The sequence below is a fragment of the Macrobrachium nipponense genome, chromosome 1, assembly GCF_015104395.2.
Source record: "Macrobrachium nipponense isolate FS-2020 chromosome 1, ASM1510439v2, whole genome shotgun sequence".
In the NCBI taxonomy this organism is placed as follows: Eukaryota; Metazoa; Arthropoda; class Malacostraca; order Decapoda; family Palaemonidae; genus Macrobrachium; species Macrobrachium nipponense.
Genome location: NC_087200.1, coordinates 45,047,976 through 45,068,017, shown reverse-complemented (window position 1 = coordinate 45,068,017; position 20,042 = coordinate 45,047,976). Strand labels below are relative to the sequence as shown.

The window sequence follows — 20,042 nt, the reverse complement described above, 5'->3', positions numbered from 1 at the left end:
GAATTTGTTTGTTCACATAGATTTCGTTTGTTAATGTAAATTCATGTTAGTGATTTTGCTTTCGTTGTGCTGTAAGTTACTTTATTGTGTTGTGTGTTAACTTAATTATTTCATTATTAATCTTGGGTCCCAAGAATGTTGCTGAAGTTCATGGAAAGAAGAGGATGCTTTCTAAGGAGACGCAGATGGAGATAATCAAGAAGTGTTAATGTTTTCTGCCATTTGTTAATGTGTTTCATAAAGTTTATTGTTAATGTTTTCTGCCATTTTTTAATGTGTTTCGTAAAGTTAAGTGTTCATGTTTTCTGCCATTTGTCCTCCTCCTCTGTCGCCATTTTCGGACATCCCCTCACTCGAAAGGTAAAGTTCCACATTTTACTACATATGTATGTACATGTATGTACAGTATTTCTTGAATGGTCCAAATTGTTGTATTTCATTGTTTATTGGTCAATTTAGCTTTATTATAAAATTTACTGGGGTGTTTTTGTAGGGCTTGGAACGAATTAGGCAATTTACATGTAAAACGTAGTTCTAGATATGAAAAAATCAGGTTACGAAGGCCGCTTTGGAACAGATTAATTTTGTAACCTGAGGCACTACTGTAATGGGGTTTGCAAATTTTCTGGAATGTTATTTTATATGTAGTTTGCCACACCAAATATAGGCGTTTCCAGAAACGCCTATCATGAGTTTTGTTGCAATGTTGTCTTTTTGAACATGTTGTTTGAGGTTAATATAATACCAAAGTATAATACTGTAGCAACATGCATGTTATGCATGTAGGATTGTACATACAAGCAACAAACACTTAAGATTATAGTTTATTTTTGTATTCTTTATAGTGTAGTATGTAATATTAAAAACCACTCAGTTTTGCAGAAATGGCTGCTGTGAAAGGACATCCATCAATGAATCACAGTACTACTGGGAATTCCTTAGCACCAAGCCGCAGTACAGTTTATGTGTCTAATTTACCTTTCAGCCTTACCAACACAGATCTTCACAAAATATTTGAGAAGTTTGGAAAATTAGTCAGGTAAAGTAATAGTTTTTTGTTGAAACTTCACTAGAAGTTTGTAGACCTTTAATATAGGGAAGTTGTCATTTAAAATTTAAAGCTCAATATACTATTTTGAGGCTTAATCATTCTTTTTTCACATTTTATTGGAGATTTAATTTGAACTACAGTAAGCCTATTTCATAAGAGATTTCCTTTTCCTATGGAAACACATGTTTCTCAATCTTTGCTCAAGGTTTCACTTAATGTTTCTGTAACGTAAAACACATTTAGCTTTTTAGTAAAATAAAGATGAAAACAATGTGCTTGTTTACATCCCCTCCCTTTCAAGGGCTGAAACCTCTCAACCTGGTACATACTATCATGGGGCCTGTTATGAAAATATTAAAGATTTATGGCCTAGCATGTGGAAGTATATCTCAAAGTTATGTAGACCTCAAAGTTAAAGTTCTTTAGTTGTAGCATTTTAAGAATAGTTAAAACTGCATTTTAAAATTCAGAGGTTACAAGTCAGAATTTTGTGACCCATAATGTTCATTGGGATCCATAATGCATAGTCTTCCAAACCAGTATTTCTTTTAGCTTGTATCCTAACTTGTCTGAAGCAAAGTTCAGCTGTGCGCTTATTTCTCTCAAGAATGTCTTCATCTTTCCCACCGTTATCCCTACATTAAGGGGTCTGTTGCATCATCCTCCCCCAAACCTCTTCTCTCCATATCTTCCTCCACTATATTTCGACATCTAATTCCCTGTCTCCCTGTCGATCTTCTTCCTCTAACAGGTTCCTTCCAAGCCCTCTTCACTCCCTCCTCATCATCCATCCTCAACACATGCCCATACCACATCAGTCGTGACTCTCTTACTACCTCTGTAATCTTTACTATGCCTGCCCTTCTTATTTTGCCATTTTCCAATCTCGCAAGCAGTGATATTCCCATAATCCACCTCAGCATTCTCATATCTGTTCTCTCAAGCTTTACTACCTCTTTTCTCCTTAGAGCCAATGTTTCTGATCTGTGCATTAACACTGGTCTTATCAGTGTGCTATAGATCTTGATTTTTAGCTTGATTGGCATTTTCCTATTACATAATACTCCAGCTACCTCTCTCCACTTCCCCTGTACAGTTTTTATCCTGCTGTCAACTTCAGCCTCACACCCTCCCTCTTGTCTTAAAGTAGTAGATCCTAAGTATTTAAACTTTTCCACCTGTTTTATAATTGAGCCTCTTCTTTCTTGCATTACTATTTTGCCTCTTTATCTTCCCTACTGCTTACCAAAACCTCTGTTTTATTCACAATCACCTTTAACCCACCCCTCTCATGCCAACCCTTCTCTATAGGTCTTCCTCATTTTCAGCAGTAATCACCAGATCATCGGCGTACAACTCCCACAGCTTAATGCTCACCCCTGGTGCAATCCAACAATACTTCAAAATTTGTTCATGAAACTTACCTGACAGATATATATATAGCTGTATTCTCCGAAGTCCGACAGAATTTCAAAATTCGCGGCACACGCAGTGGGCGGCCAGGTGGTAGTACCCATTCCCGCCGCTGGGAGGCGGATATCAGGAACTATTCCCATTTTCTATTCATATTTTTTCTGTCGCCGGTCGGTAAACAACTGTTTACAGACCTCCGCCCAGGATTTTGAAACTTCATTAGCCGCTTAAGTATCCTAATTATTCTTTCGATTATTGACTTGGATTTGTGGCTAGGCATACGCTATCGTAAATTTTTTCATTGCATTTGATGTCTGAAGCTAGTTAGCCTAGTTTCAGACTTTGTTGTCTGCATGGGGTAAGGTGAGGCTACCGGAACTTTCGGTAGACACTCGCTTAGTATATATGACGTTTACATGTTTTCTTTGCATAAGTTCAATGTAATTAGTGTAATGTGTGACTGATTATGGAAGAAGTAGGATTCATGTACGCATTTTAGAGCGTGTTAGAATCAGGAGTTTTCCTCCACAATAAACAGAAGTTAGAAATAATGAACCTTCTAACCTCCTGTAGATTTTATTTTGCCTAACCCTGTGGTATGGCTTACAGGCCTAGAAGAAGTGTCTGCTAGAGGATTACATCAAGTAATCTTAGACTAAAGTGCTCGCTCTCCAATCAGTGTTGTGAAGTGTAGTGCCCCTTGTGTTGTGGAGGGGGCGTCAGATCGGCCCCATAATGCCTCTAGGCCTGGACCTCTGTCGGACTCCCAGGACTCAGGGAGAGGGCATGTCGAAAGCCGCAAGAGGGTTACGGGGGCTCCCCACCGATCTGGCGTCCCTTCGGCAGGACCTGTTGACGATTCCCAGGCTGCTAAAGATCGTGCACGTGCACGAATCTTGAAGGATTGCTTCTCGTCCTCCGAGGCGTCCTCCCTGCGCAAGGGTTGGAGCTCTCGGAAGGACTCGCGCCCTCTAAGAAGCTTTAGAGAAGAGGACGCTTCACGTCCTCTCTCTCGTCAGGAGGGAACGTCAGATCGGCCCCATAACGCCTCAGGCCTAGACCTCTGTCGGACTCCCAGGAAACCAGGGAGAGGGCATGTCAAAAGCCGAAGGAGGGTTACGGGTTTTTCATGCTGATCTGGCTTCCTTTCGGCAGGTCCTGTTGTCGCTTCCCAGGCTGCCGAAGATCGAGCACGTGCACGAATCTTGAAGGATTGCTTCTCGTCCTCCGAGGCGTCCTCCCCACACAGGGGTTGGAGCTCTCGGAAGGACTCGCGCCTCCTTAAGAAGCTCTCGTCATGAGAGGATGAAAGAGTCCTGTGCCCTGTCAGGGCTCTCAAATTTTATTTACTTAAACGAAGGAAGTAAGAGGTCCTTCGGTAATTTGTGGTGCTCAGGAAGAGACCACATTTACCCCTTTTCGAAGAATGCACTGGCTCTTTTCCTAAGGGACATATTAAGGAGGCTCATTCATCTTGCCAGAAGAGTGATTTGAGCCTCCTGCGAGTGAACGCTCATTTATACATTATTAAGGAGGCTCATTCATCTTGCCAGAAGAGTGATTTGAGCCTCCTGCGAGTGAACGCTCATGAAGTTAGAGCTGTTTCAACCTCGCTAGCATTCCAAAAGAATATGGTAATCAAGGACATTCTTGATTCCACCTTTTTGGAGGAGCAACTCAGTATTCGTCTCCTCTCCTCATGCGCTCCGTATACGTTATGTAACGTTCGCTTTACTTCGAAAGAGCATAAGTTTGACGTCCGGCAAGCTGCTTTGCACAGTCAAACAACTTATGTCTCTGGTTCGGCATAAGAAGGGCAATTTAGACGTGAGGAAGCTTTTGGAGGTGCTCGACGTCCTATAAGTAGAGACATTCTCCAGTACGCTCGGCAAGCACCTTGCGAGGGTGTCTTCGGACGCTCGGCGTTCCTGTGCTGAGGGCGTTTCTGGAGATGTTCTTTTGCATTACGAAGACGCAAGTTGCCGCACAGGCGGCCACTGTCTTTTGTAAGAAGGTATGAAGGTCTTTAAGGCCTGTCTTGAAGACGAAAGCCGTACGTCTTCCTTTAGTGTTCACACACTTCAGGAGCAGCGTGCGGCTCTCCATGGAGACTCGCATGAGGACGTCCCTTGAAAAAATATTCAACGTCATCCGCAAAACGCGGTTCGTCATAACATTGAAAGATGTTGGCAAAGGTCGCTCGCCAGGACGCCTCTTGGCGGGCCTTGCATGCTTCAGCGCTTATGAGGACGCTTTTGTGGACATTCGCCAGGAAACGCTTCGGTGGAAGCTCGACAGGACGCTTTGCGAGAGAAAAGACTTGTAGACAGCGTCTTATTTGCTGTTCAGGACGTTTCTTAGGACGCTTGACGCTTTCTAAACGCTCGTCAAGAGGAGGTTTTTTTCAAGACTCTCCACAGGTACATTCCTTTACAGAAAATTTTTTAAAGAAGGATTCGGAGTTAGCGGAGAGACATACCCGACTTTTTTCTTCGATCCCTCTTGCCTCTTCATCGATTTCTCTGAGAAATCGGGAAGATTATATACTCGGATTCCTGGGTGACTTTCGGTCATGTTAAAGGGTTTTCCCCTATTAGCAAACTGCCAATTGTTTTGTCAAGTAAGGACGTTTTCCCCCATTGTCAAGATACTAAACGTTTTGTCATTTTAGTGGGGGACCCCTCATAAATGGGGTAGTTCTCTTTGACATAGATTTTAACGTTTTATCGTTAAGCGGGATAAACTCATTAACAAATTTCGGAAGAGCTCTCATTCATTTTCAGAGGCTCATCCGGGGAGTAAGAAAAAGACTTGTAGACTAGATCCAGGAAGTCTTAGGTCCAAATCAATCAAGAAAACATTGAAACGGTCACCTTTTCATCCTCGGTTTCTCTCTTGACTGATCTCTATTCGAATAGTTACTCCCTTTCTTGGCAAGAGTCTTGGCAAAGAATCAAGGAGTTCTTTTAAAAGTCTCATTCATTAGAACGTGGACAGTCGTTTTCCTTTCTTTCTCTCTTCCTCGTCGAGGAAAGATGTAGTAGAGAATTCGATGTTCAAATTACTACAATACTTACGTAGTTTATCTTGCGTCATTTTGCTAACGCATGGGTCAAGTCATATACGCATATCGTATTTACCTCTGCGGATAGAAGCCGAAAGAACTGTTGTTCTAATGTATTTAATTGTCACTCCCTTCAACCTTCCAAGAGTTTTCGGAGTAAGAACAACTCTTCAGGTATTGTTACGACAACACCAACTCAGCTTATTGTATTTAGCAATTTTGTTTCGTTTAAATATCCTTGCTTGAGAGTTTCCTTTTTGTGAGGAATTTCATTACCTTATCCCTTCGTTTAAAAGGAGTAGCTGGCAACTCAGGCGATAGTGCGAGACGTGAACAGGGCTGCTGTTACTGTTGATCTACGCAGTACCGGCTAGCTCGGTGACATGCGCGGTGGTTACGTCTCTCTCCCTTGCGGGAATGGCTGAATAAGCCGTCTCTCTGCCCTACAATCATGGATTTAGCCTCGGTTGAGGAAATTTCTAGTAATCTTGAATGAACACGCGCCTTCCGTTTACTTAGATAATTTCAACAAGATATCTCTTATACTTGTTCGGTGCGGGTTTACCGCACGGTAACAGAATTCTGTACGAATCTACGCGGCATAGCACTATAACTAATGCTCCTCCTGATTATGCAAAAGCGCAGCCTTATTTAGGGGAAGGAAGCAGGGCTGAGTGAGGGAATGGATGAGTTTGCTGGGGACCATTTCCTCGCTGGAGAAACTTGTTTCCTGAATAAACAGCAATTCAGACCTCTACATTTTTTCCTCACGAAGAAATTGGAATAACATCAAAGATCTAGTAATAATCTTTTCTCTCAACGGCTTGAGGATCACCTCCGGTGATAGCGAGAGGGTGCCAGACATCCGAACAGAGGAACAGATGTTCTGGCACATTGTCTGAAAGAATTGGAAGCCAAACTGGTCGGCTCTCCAGTTCCTCGAAGGGTGAGTTTGGATCGAGTGGCCCAAATCATCTCGGATAATTTCTCAGCTCTCTCATAGCTCAAGAAGAGAGAGTTGTGGTTATGGGCTTGGGCCACGGAAACGTAACGATCCTCAAGAGGTTCGTTAAACTAGTGCACGTCCGTGCGCGTCTTCTCGATCGAAGGCAACAACTACTGACGTCTGAGTAATCCTCACTTAGAAGTATGTCGAAAGTTGAGGAGAGACTGAGGGCGTTCTTTCGTTAAGTTTTTCGTAATATTGAAGACGAAGGAGCTTCCTCTTAAGTTGTTCCCTTATTCATGATCCTAGAGGATTAGCTTTAGTCTCCACATGTTGGCCTCTAAGAGGTTGGATTCACAGAGATCAGGTAATTCAGAGAATTGTCCAAAGACCTTTCCCGAGAGAATCGTGTAATCTAACATCGTCACTTAGTGAAGTACCTAATATCTCTCCTCTCTGAGTCTGAAGGCGTTCAGACTATCGAGAAGCGATAAGATCTTCAAGATTAATGGCAGTCTCTTGGCCAAGGCAAAGCAGTGCTGCCTATTTTCAGTGTTCAATCGGAGGGGGCCGTTTCTGGAGATAGTGAAGGGAAATGACTGTTCCTCCACTCGACCTCTGTGAATTTCTTTATGGTTCTATCTTTCCGTATGAAGTATGAGATAAGCTAGAAGTCCTAACTATTGTAGAATATGCAAATATGTTGTTGACGGCCTCTAGGCTCAGAGATTCGGTTCTGTCAAACAACAAAGCTTCACGATCTTTGAGGTCTGGGGAGATCTTGAAATTCTCTGGATCGCAGGTTCTGGCATGGAACTTAGACGTAGTCTGAGTTTCTGATGCCAAAAGCATTTCGAACCTATCTTTCTGCGAACTTAATACACGTGGACCAGAAAAGGCTAACATTCTAACCGCTTCTAGCCACGGCAAAGAGGGTTAGTGAGGTTTTAGCCATCATCAGAGGTTTTAGCTTTAAAGGACATAATTGCGGTCTGTCCTCTAGCCTTCCGTTCTTGATAAAAACGAAAACCTGTCTAACACCCTTGACCCGAAGGCTTGGAGACCAAGGGTATGGCACAATTATTGGGCAAGGGCATTAGAGAGTCCTGTGCCCTGTCGAGTCTCTCAAGTTTTATCTTGATAAAACTATAGAAAGTCGAGGTCAACGGACAATCTTGCGGTGTTCCGTAAAAAGATCAGACTGGTTCATGTCAGAACAAAACCCTGGCATTATATCAAGGAGTTCTTTTAAGAAGTCCCTCATTCATTATGTATTTGCATAAAGATTTGAGATTTTTTCTTAATATGAATGCAATCGAGGTAGGGGCGCGGCCTCGGAAGCATTTCAACAGAGCATTACACTCGTAACATCCTGAGGTGCCACGCTTTAGCGAAGCAACTCTGTGTTCGCTTCACAACTCCCGACGGGATGTGAAGACGACATTTCAGATCTGTAAGTCGCTAGGACCATACATATCCGTAGATATATTATTGGGGGCAGCAAGCAACACGAATCCTATCATATAGAAAAGGGATAGGTATGCTTTTAACTTTGAAGGGTTGGTCGCTTGAGGCGCGTTCCTTTTCTTTAGCCTAGAAGTTATGGAACTAACTTGGATAGGTTAGGTCAGGTGGTGGTTTTAGCTTCGTTGCCCCTCAGAAGTATGGTCATATGGTCTAGTCAACATTGTGGTCACGCCCCCGTTGACAGATCATCTAGAGCGCACCAGCATTACAGGTCTCTACCTCGCTGGCAACTCTAGTAACGCGAAGCAGGACTTTGTGACAGTAATCACGAAGTCGGCTATGCTAACAGGTGAGGAACCAAGATGTATATCGTCTACTTAATTTAGTTTCCCAAAAATCCTATTCTGTCTCTTCCCACCATCCGAAGGTGGGATTCAGCTATATATATATCTGTCAGGTAAGTTTCATGAACAAAATGTTATTGTTATAATACAATTAAGTTTGTTCATACTTACCTGGCAGATATATATAATTAAAGTGCCCACCCACCTCCCCTCAGGAGACAGTGGCACTGATAAAATATGAATAGAAAATGGGAAAGAGTTCCTGATATCCGCCTCCCAGCGGCGGGAATGGGTACTACACCTGGCCGCCACTGCGTGTGCCGCGAATTTTGAAATTCTGTCGGACTTCGGAGAATACAGCTATATATATATCTGCCAGGTAAGTATGAACAAACTTAATTGTATTATAACAATAACATTTTTCTGTTTCCCCAATTGTTGTTATTACTTTTGTGCTTGTTCTTTGATTTATCATCTTGACCAGCCTAACCAACTTCTCAAGATCACTTTGCAGTTCATCACATTGCTTTTGTTGGCTCCTATAACCAGGATGTAATCTATTTGGCTTTGTACTCCTCCACTTTCCCAAGTTATCAAGTACTTATCCAACTTCTGAAATCATGTGTTCATACATGCCAATTTAAAACTCTGAGCCATCTCCTAAATATAATTTCCATCTGCATTTCTAATTCCAAATCCATGGCCTACATGTACCTCCTCATACCCATCTCTTCTCTTTCCCACCCTGCCATTCACACCAGCTGCTATTATTAGTTTCTTCCTCTCTCTCACTGTTCTCAGGATTGCCTCAAACTCTTGTCTAAATACTTAATTCTTTCTCTTGCTCTTGGCACCCCATCTGAGGAGCATATGCAGATATATTATGTTTACTATTACGTATTATTGGAATCTTTAACCCTTAAACGCCGAAGCGTTTCAGAGTGAGCGCGGAAGCGGAAAAAATATTTTTTTCAAAATATCACAGCGCGCTTAGTTTTCAAGATTAAGAGTTCATTTTTGGCTCCTTTTTTTTCATTGGCTGAAGTTTAGTATGCAACCATCAGAAATGAAAAAAATTATCATTATCATAAATAATGCGATATATGATAGTGCAAAAACAAAATTTCATATATAATTGTATTCAAATCGCGCTGTGTAAAACGGTTAAAGGTAACAAGTTACTTTTTTTTGCTGTAATGTACACTAAATTGCAATCATTTTGGTATATAACACATTGTAAAACGATAAAAGCAACACAGAGAAAATATTATCACAAATAATGCATGAATTCGTAACACGCGGACGTAAACAAATATTTTTTTCAAAAATTCACCATAAATCTAAATATTGTCCTAGAGACTTCTAATTTCTTTCAGAATGAAGAAAAATGATTGAATATTACTATACTGTAAGAGTATTAGCTTACAAATGCAGTTTTTGACCATATCTGACGAGTTAAAGTTGACTGAATGTTGAATTTTTTTATATATATTTTTTTATATGCAATTGTTTTGGAAATAAGAAAGGCTACAACCTTCAAATATTTTACGTTTTATTCTACATGAAATTGCGCACATTTTCATATATAAAACTCTATGAAATGCCTAATATGAAATGGAGCAAATATTCCAAGAATGGGACGTACGCATTTCGGAGATTTGTGGCGGAGAATCCGCGCGCAGAGGAAAGGAAAGTTTTTTTATTTAAATTCACCATAAATCTAAATATTGTACTAGAGACTTCGAATTTGTTTCAAGTTGAAGATAAAGGACTGAATATTACTAGACTGTAATAGTTTTAGCTTACAATTGCGTTTTTCGACCATTTCGGTAGAGTCAAAGTTGACCGAACGTGGATTTTTTCTATTTATCGTGATTTATATGCAAATATTTCATAAATGAGAAAAGCTACAACCTTCAATTATTTTTTGTTGTATTCTACATGAAATTGCGCACATTTTCATATATAAAACTTTATGTAATGGCTAATTTAAAATGGTGCAAACTTACCACAATCACACGTATGATTTTTTCGGAAGAGTTACGCGCGGACGTAAAGAAAATGTTATTTTTTTCATAAATTCACCATAAATCGAAATATTGTGCTAGAGACTTCCAATTTGTTGCAATATGAAGGTAAATGCTTGAATATTACTAGAATATAAGCGTTTTAGCTTACAATTGCGTTTTTTGACAATTGCGGTAGAGTCAAAGTTGACCGAAGGTTGAAAATTTTGGTCACTTACTCATTTTTTTTATATGAAAGTATTTCACAATTGATAAAAGCTACAACCATAGTATTTTAAGGTTGTATTTGCATGAAATTGCGCACATTTCATATATAAACTTATGTAACGGCTAATTAAAGTGGCAAACATTAACGCACACTCGCATGTATGATTTTTTTCGGAAGAAGTTACCGCGCGGACGTACCAGGAAAACGTTTTTCAATACTAATTTCACCATAATCGAATATGGGCGAAGAGACTTCCAATTAGTTGCAAAATTAAGGTAAATGATTGAATTACTAAAATATAAGAGCTTTAGCTTAACAATTGCGTTTTTGCCACCATTTCGGTAGAGTCAAAGTTGACCGAAGGTTGAAATTTTGGCACTTATCGTTATTTATATGAAAATATCTCAAAACCGATAAAAGCTACAATCATGAGTATTTTTTTGTTGTACTCTACATAAAAATGTGCACATTTTCATATATAATACTCCATGTAACGGCTAATTTAAAATGGTACAAAAATTATGTCAAAGTGACGAAATAATTTCCGAGATGTGTCACAGATACTTTTTAGTGCGGCAAGAAAGAAATTCGCGCTTGCGCGCCTGCGTAACGATTGTAAACAAAACAACACCTTGATCCGTGAACTCCCAGCATCCCCCAAGGCGCGTGATTCAAGAGTTTTCGGCTGGTAGGCCTAAAAGTATTTTTTCGCGAATTTTAAAAAAAACTTTTGTATGTCGACGTAAAATACGTCCAGTCAGCACCCGAGAGACAAAAAATGTCGACGTAAAATACGTCCAGTCGGCAGTAAAGGGTTAAAAGCCTATCATTTACTCGTTTTACTAATATACCACTTTCTGGGCTCAGTTCGTGTCGCTGCGCGAAATATCCTTTAATCCATTATTTCTAAGGTAAATGTACTAACACATACCAGAGAATAAATAAAATAAAGAAAAGGTCAGTACAACTGACTCGCTCACCCTCTAAGAGGGTGTCGGTATGAACACTATGGCGAGTGAGACCACTACCACGAACCGCTTGCCAATAGAAATCTCCCACTACAAAATCACAAGAGGGGAGCCGACCCACAGAGTGGGCAGCAACTACTACTACTCCATCCCATGCTGCCGACTGCTGCGCCTCTGGTGGCCATCCTTTTCAGTTAGCGCACAACGTATACACGTGCCCTTTTTTGCTCTGTGTTTTTGTGCCCTTTTTTACTGGATTTATTCATCATGGAGCGTACAGCCATTGCAACAGCTAAGTTAAGTAATCTGTGTTTATTGCTATTTGGTTTTTTTCCGGCTTGAGTCAGTATTTGCCGTTTTTTAGGTATAAATACGAGCTCTAGGTCGGAAACATGGCAGCATGGTTCTGCCTCGTGGCGGGTTCGTTCTTGGTCTTCCATACCCAGAACCTTCCCTTATTTTATTACGCTCTGTTATTAGTTATCCTATTTATATTAAGGGTACAGCCTACGGGGTTTTATGTCATGCATGCATGTCTTTTTCACCTTGCGTAGGCATCTTCCATCCAGACCCTAGCCACAGCTCTTAGTATCGGCCCCGGCCCCCGCTAGCTTTGAGTGGTAGACTTTCTTTCGGGTTTAGTCTACATCCTGGATTTTTTCTCCTCTTGTTTTAATTTTCTTTCTTTACGTTTAGTGATTTTGTTTAATTATGTATTATGTTTTACGTTAGTGTACGGCGTCTGGCTTCACCTAGCCTAGGTTTATGTCCTATTGGTCCCATATGCTTCCGCTCTTCAGTTCGGTTGCTTCTCTATAGCATCTCTCTGATCAGTCGGTTGTGTATCCTAGGCTTTATTGTTTCATTTGTATATCTTGTTACCTTACCGCTCCCGTGGTCACTACGTGATCACGGAGCAGCCAGACGCCTGTCCAGTCATCTTTCCCCCCCCCTCCTCCCGCTCTTCCATAGGGCCGGGGGGAGGGTTGGTCTGCCAACGCTCGCTCCACATACCCAGGGCCTGCCTCCATCTCCCCCTAGGCGGAGGGAGTAGGGGGACGGGACAGACCCAGACTGACTCGACCTCTCCAGCTTTCTCGGTACGCTCGGATGGCTAAGGGGGGGGGACTGGCCTTTCCCCCCCTCCGTCGTTACTCCGTCGCTCCGTTGCTAGCGCGAGTCTGTTTGCCCTCTCGCCCTTTCCCACCTTACTGGGACTCTTTATCTACCGGAGCTCCGGCATCCACGTGGAAAGGTGCTAGTTCACCCTGACGGGCGGACTGCGGCATACAGTTGGTCTCTACTAACCACTCCGTCGCGCTGATATCGCGACACGCTCCGCCACGCACCGGACTTAGTCCGGTACGTCCCCATGTTTATAGGTTTAAGATTAGTATTTAATTTAAACTATATTAAGTTTAATTTAAGCTACATTAAACCTTCCCTCCATTGCATGCTCACACCGGATCTCTCCGTATTGTTATAGCCTATTCAGGCGGTAAGGGAGGGGTTATGCCCGAAATTTTTTCGCGCTCCGGCATGCAGCGGAGTTCTTTTTAACCTTTAGCCTGTAAGTGATATCTTTTAGGATGCTCATGTGTCTTTCACTTACAGACCACCAACTGTGAGCATCCGGGATGCAATGCCATGCCGGCTCCAGGACCCTGTGGGCATGAAGTCTGCCGGTCCCATGCTCCATGCGCGACTCCGCACGGAACCTCCAAGTCTGGTTTCACGAGACCTGCACAATTTGCTATGATCTGGTGAGCAGCTCTTAGACGGGGTAAGTATTTCCAACTCCGTTAGCCAATCCCTACAAGATTATAGTTCTTAAGTTTAATTTTAATCTTATCTTAAACTTAGCAATAATTTTATACGGATCTCGCATCCCCTATAATTTTAAGTTACCTTTTACTTAAGTTTTAATTTTAAGTTTAATCTTAAAATACTAACAAATACCCTCTCTTTCCAGGCTCCGGCTGTTAGAGACACCGCACTGGCAACCCTGCGGGCCTGGGTCGGCGGTTTTGGGAAAGAACGCCGCCAAGGGTCAGCCCTACATACTTGAGAAGAGGTTTGGCGGTCCTGATCTTCCCCGGCGGCAAGTCAACGGGCTACGTCGACCCAGCAGAGGCGGCCCCGACTATTGCGCTAATTCAGCAGCAGCTCGCCGCTTCGTTGACTGATCCAGGCCAAGACATCTCGTCGGAAGTCGCGACACTGGACTTAAACATTGAGCCGATGGTAGGTGTTGACGACCTGTTGGTCGAGGTGAGTACGTTGGACGCCCAAGGGCTTCCCTTGGGCGCCACTGGATCTTCTACTCCTGCAAACTCTCCAGCTTCCTTCCAAGGCTTTACAGGAGCCGAACTTTATACTTCTCCTGATGCTTCTGTTAGACCTAAGGTCAAAGGACAAACGGTGGTTAAAAAAAAAAAAAAAAAAAAAACCTTGAGTAAGACGTCGTCGTCGTCTAAAAAGACGTCGTCGGCGTCAACATCTCGCAAGTCTCCGGCTACAAACCCCGGAGCAGAGAGGTCTAGAGCTTCTGGGTCCGGCTCCAAATCCTCAAGGAGTAGATCCTCCAAGGAGAGATCACACACTCCAGCGGAGTCAACCGTTTCTCCACTTCCTTTGGTTCCTGTTCAGAGCTACCCGTCCCCACCTCCGCAGCAGCTCCGCTTTGGATCCCAATGCTGGCCTGTTGCAACACATGGGGGATCTGGTTGGGTCTCTCAAGAACAGTATGGAACAGATGTTCTCCTCCCGGTTTGTCTGATAGGATCAACTCCCAGGATAACATTATCGCCGGACTAAGCCAAGCTCCGCTAGCTACTCCCCCACCTTTCGGCACAGGGATAGCTCAGTTGCCGCCATATGACTCTCTGCCTCCGTTCAGCATGAACAATCCCTGGAGAGTGGCGTCATACGCCCCTTCCAAGACGGGCTTATTTCTATCCCGGGAGTGTGGAACTCGAAGGATTGAGGACTTCGAGTTCTACCCGGAAGATCTCCAACCGCAGTTCATTGGCTACGCCAGGCTCACCGCCGCTGCCATGACGCGAGATGATAAGGTCCCTAAAGAGACAGTTCTCTATTCACGTGACCAGGCTCAAAGAGAATGGCTCAGGTGCTTAGAGGCATGGATTGTTCAAACACTAAAATACAGCCTTTTAAGAGTCCATTCACAATCTTCACAACGGAAGAGGGTACTCCGCTTCCTTTCCTTACAAAGATTGCTACGGTCACTATTCCCAGCTGGCACTCCCAAAAGGGGGACGCCCGTTACCGCAGCTAAAGGAAGCGGACCCTACATCTCCTTTACTTCCCTCACCGGAGATTTGTGGGAAGACCTGCCCAACACTTTTTCTGCGGGCAAACTCAAACCAGACTGTGCTATGGAGCAGTTTGGTGAGAAGCTGCCTAGACTCCTCCCAGATAGCCTCATTCAGGCAGAGTTTGATGCCAAGTCTAGGCTGGCCAGGTCTCTCAACACCATGGCCATGACTGAGGTGGCTACCATTTCTTATGGTTCCGAGCCACTGTTCAAGCTAATCACCAAGTCACTGACTCAAACGGTGCAGTCTGACATGTTCGAGTTCGCCACAGCCAGAACAAACTGTCGGAAGCATGTCCTCCAAGAAGCAACTATTCGGCATGAACCGAATAAGTTGCTTTCATCAAACATCTGGGGAGCAGACCTCTTCCCAGATGCAATGGTAAAGGAGGTCCAGGCAGAGGCTACGAGGCTTAACCAAGCTTAAGGATCGTTGGGGTCTCACTGCAAGAAAGACGCCAAGATCAAGCTGTCAGGGGTAAGGTCAGAAGAAACCAGACGTTTCCAGCCTTACCAAAAGAAACAGCAACGGTTTGCCCAGCCTGTTTCGGCTGTTCCGTTGGTGCAGGCAGCCCAACCCTCTACCTCCAAGGCCCAATCACAGCCTATTTATGTGATTTCCCTTTTCCCCCAGCCTCAACCTTCCACCTCTTACGCTGTCTCCCCAGCCTTCAACCAAGTGTTCGAAGGCCAGGCCTTTCAGAAGTATGACCGCTCGGGTAAGGGAGGCAGAGGTAAGCGATCCTTTCGTCAGAGAGGATCGGGAGGGTCCCTTAATAGAGGAAAACACTTCAGGGGAGGCCGCGGAGGCTACCAACATCAATGAGGACTTCCAGGTAGGAGGGAGGCTGTTTCTCTTCCACCACCGGTGGGGATTCAGCAAATGGGCACAAAGCATTGTGTCGAAAGGCCTGGGTTGGAGTTGGGTGGCGAATCCGCCCCCACCCAGACCTTTCCGCCAACTTCCATCCAAAGAATTGACGGAGTATGCGGAGGACCTCCTTCAGAAAGGAGCAATAGCGAGAGTCAACAAATTAAAGTTTCAAGGGCGCTTGTTCAGCGTTCCAAAGAAAGGCTCACAAAAAGAAGGGTAATCTTAGACTTGTCCCGTTTAAACTTGGCCGCATTCGCTGCGACAAGTTCAAGATGCTCACCATCTCGCAGGTGCGGACCTTGCTTCCCCGTGGGGCCGTCACCACCTCTATCGATCTTACAGACGCATACTATCATATCCCTATTGCAGACACTTTCGCCCGTATCTGGGCTTCAAGATAGGAGATCAGGCATTCTCCTTCAAGATAGTTCCCTTCGGTCTCAACGTAGCACCCAGGGTGTTCACGAAGTTGGCGGAAGTAGTCGTCCAACAACTAAGATCGCAAGGGATTATGGTAGTAGCGTATCTCGACGATTGGCTAATTTGGGCTCCAACAGTCGAGGAATGTCACAAAGCAACACTGAAAGCAATCCGGTTCCTGGAATATCTAGGCTTCAAGATAAACAGGACCAAATCAAGACTCACTCCGGAATCAAACTTTCAGTGGCTGGGCATTCAATGGAATCTATCCTCCCATACTCTGTCGATTCCATCAGCCAAGAGGAAAGAAATAGCGAAGTCAGTAAAGCAATTTCTAAGACACAAACTCGCTTCAAGGAGAACCCAGGAAAGGATTCTGGGTTCACTCCAGTTTGCATCAGTGACAAACATCTTGATGAAAGCCAAACTGAAAGACCTAACCAGAATCTGGCGCTCACGAGCAAATGTCAGGTCCAGGGACAAATTATCCTCAGTCCCTCAGGTTCTTCGGAATCGTCTACGCCCTGGGCAAAAGTCAAGAACTTGTCAATATCAGTACCCCTTCAGTTCCCTCATCCCGGGGATTACCATCCACACAGACGCTTCGTTAAGCGGTTGGGGAGGATATTCTCAGTTCAAGAAGGTTCAAGGAACTTGGTCACCCCAGTTCCGTCAGCTTCACATAAACGTACTGGAAGCAATGGCGGTGTTCTTGACTCTAAAAAGGTTACGTCCGCCAAAGAACTCCCACATAAAGCTAGTCTTAGACAGCGCAGTGGTAGTCCATTGTATAAACAGGGGAGGCTCCAAATCACGTCATCTAAATCATGTCATGGTAGCCATCTTCTCCCTGGCGGACAAGTTCAGTTGGCACCTCTCCTCCACCCATATAGCTGGAGTGAGAAACGTCATAGCAGATGCTCTATCCCGATCAGTTCCTCTGGAATCGGAATGGTCACTGGACAACAGTTCGTTCCAGTGGATTCTTCAGAGAGTTCCAGGTCTGCAAGTGGATCTCTTCGCATCCCAAGCGAACCACAAACTCCCATGTTATGTGGCCCCCAACCTGGACCCTCTGGCCTATGCCACGGACGCCCTGGCCTAGACTGGAACAACTGGGAGAAGATTTATGTCTTCCCTCCAGTGAATCTTCTCCTGAAGGTGCTGAACAAACTCAGGACGTTCAAGGGTCAAGTGGCTCTAGTAGCCCCAGACTGGCCGAAGAGCAATTGGTATCCTCTAATTCTAGAAACTGGGTCTTCGTCCTCTTCGAATTCCCAATCCCAGGCTCTCCCAGTCAGTGCAAACGAAGACTGTGTTCGCTTCCTCAGGAATTCTCAAAACCCTAACTTTATGGATTTCATGAAGTTTGCAGCTAAAAGAGATGCGAATATTGATCCTCAATAAAAATCCCATTCTCTTCTTGGAATCTGATAAAAGAGATTCAACTTTGAGACAGTATGATGCTGCAGTCAAAAAGGTTAGCCAACCGTTCCTGAGAGAATCAGATATGAGAATCAATGACAATCAATTCAGCTATATCCTTTTTCAGATCTTTATTTGAAAAAGGCTTAGCAGCTAGCACTATTACGACAAACAAGTCAGCCTTGAAAAAGATTTTTCAATTTGGTTTCAACATAGACTTGACAGACTCCTACTTCTCGTCTATTCCCAAGGCTTGTGCTAGACTTAGACCTTCTGTAAGGCCTACGTCAGTATCATGGTTCTTAAATGATGTTCTAAAGCTGGCTTCAGAAACTGATAATGACACATGTTCATTTATAATGCTCTTAAGAAAAACTATTTTTATTAAGCTTGGCTTCAGGAGCTAGAATTTCAGAACTGTCGGCATTATCCAGGGATCCGGATCATGTTGAATTTCTTCCCACAGGGGAAGTGCTACTTTCTCCGGAACGTAGTTTATAGCAAAGAATGAAGATCCTTTGATGAGGTGGGAACCATGGAAGGTTGTACCCCTTCCACAAGATATTTCTCTTTGCCCAGTATCGACCTTACGAGCCTTTCTGTCCAGGACCTCCTCATCCTCATCGGGTCCTCTCTTTAAGAGAGAAAAGGTGGTACTTTATCTATTAAAGGCATCAGGCAGCAGATCCTGTACTTTATTAAGCAAGCCAATCCTGTCTCCTTCCCTAAAGCACATGATGTCAGGGCAGTAGCCACCTCAATTAACTATTTCCAACATATGAATTTCGATGAGTTGAAAAAATATACTGGTTGGAAATCGCCGACAGTATTTAAGCGTCATTACTTAAAGTCCTTGGAAGCTCTGAAATTTTCAGCAGTTTGCGGTGGTAACATAGTTTCCCCCGACTCTGCTTAATCTTTAGTAGAAGATCCAGTCCTCTTTCTACCTATCTCACCCAACAGTTCGTCTATACCTGCCATGTTCATCTACGTTTACCTTGATCTTAGCTGCTCTTGTGATGGATAGTGGGTGCCCCTTATTTTTTTGCTAGGGTCACTCACAATTGATTGTATATAATGATCTCTTTGATGTGATCCCCTTATTTTTATGATGGGACACATCGTATGTACAATGGTTACGGGTTTTGTATATTAAGTCATATACATTCCCTTTTTTATGTTATTATTGAAGTTTGTTCTATTCAATTTATTGTTATAATTGCTTTAAGTTCTTTGTACATAATATCTATACACAGATACTGATTTCAACATATATTCCATGTAAGCCCTGTATATATGTTAAATTTAAGTTAAATTTAAGAAAAATATTATTAGCATTAAGTTAAATTTAAGTAATATTTCTATTTTTGTATCATTGTGTATATGTATATCTATTAGCAATTATATTTCTTTATTTTATGTTTTCTTTTATTTGAGACCCTTTTTGTCTATTTGATTTTATTCCTTACATTCTTGTGCTATTTCTCTGGTACGATTTCGCGCAGCGACACGAACTGAGCCCAGAAAAGGGATTTTGACGTAAGGAAAAATCTATTTCTGGGCGATTGGTTCGTGTCGCCAGCGAAATCCCGCCCTGCCCATCCCATCGCTCAAGATTGTCTGCTAACTTCAGGATGGCCACCAGAGGCGCAGCAGTCGGCAGCATGGGATGGAGTAGTAGTAGTTGCTGCCCACTCTGTGGGTCGGCTCCCCTCTTGTGGGGATTTTGTAGTGGGAGATTTCTATTGGCAAGCGGTTCGTGGTAGTGGTCTCACTCGCCATAGTGTTCATACCGACACCCTCTTGGAGGGTGAGCGAGTCAGTTGTACTGACCTTTTCTTTATTTTATTTATTCTCTGGTATGTGTTAGTACATTTACCTTAGAAATAATGGATTAAAGTATATTTCGCTGGCGACACGAACCAATCGCCCAGAAATAGATTTTTCCTTACGTCAAAATCCCTTTTTTCCTTCCAGCTGTTACTTCTTATAATTTTAACTCCATTTCTTCCCTCTCTTGACCTGCTGTAATAGAGCTTATACCCATTTCCCATCTCTCTAGTACCACTCCCTTTCCACCCAGTCTCCTGCACACAAGAAATCTATCCTCCTCCTCTCCATCACATTTACTATCTCCCTCAGTCTTCCTGTTAGAGTACCAATGTTCCATGTACCTGCTCTTATCTTCCACTCTTTCTCTAATTTCTTTGGCCGCAGTCGTTACCCCTCACTCATTTATCGCGCCAGTAGGGGGATTTTGATGCGTGTCACTTACAGAGGACGTCCTAACTGCATTCGCATTCCTTAAAACATCAAGCATAGTTTATTGTTTAGCAAAGAGGTTCTTACGACCATGTGCCCTTCCTGTCATCAACCACAGTTATTGGCGGTGGACCTAGCCTTTGACTAAAATGTCCACTAGCAAGGTAGTAGTTTCCACAGTTATTGGCAGTGGGCCTAGCCTTTTACTAAAAAGTAAGACTGCAAGGCAGCAAATG

At 43.3% G+C, this 20,042-nt stretch overlaps 1 protein-coding gene across 2 annotated transcripts in view; it reads left to right on the top strand.

Annotated features, from left to right (window-relative positions):
* The window catches only part of LOC135219293 (zinc finger CCHC-type and RNA-binding motif-containing protein 1-like), a 96,197-nt gene that overhangs the window by 26,187 nt on the left and 49,968 nt on the right, over positions 1 to 20,042 (top strand). Inside the window, exon 2 of one of the 2 annotated variants that reach the window (XM_064255943.1) lies at positions 875 to 1,039. In XM_064255943.1, coding sequence (XP_064112013.1) covers positions 875 to 1,039 — 165 coding nt within the window. The remainder of the gene's footprint in view (positions 1 to 874; positions 1,040 to 20,042) is intronic. The other variant, XM_064255944.1, reaches the window with a different exon arrangement.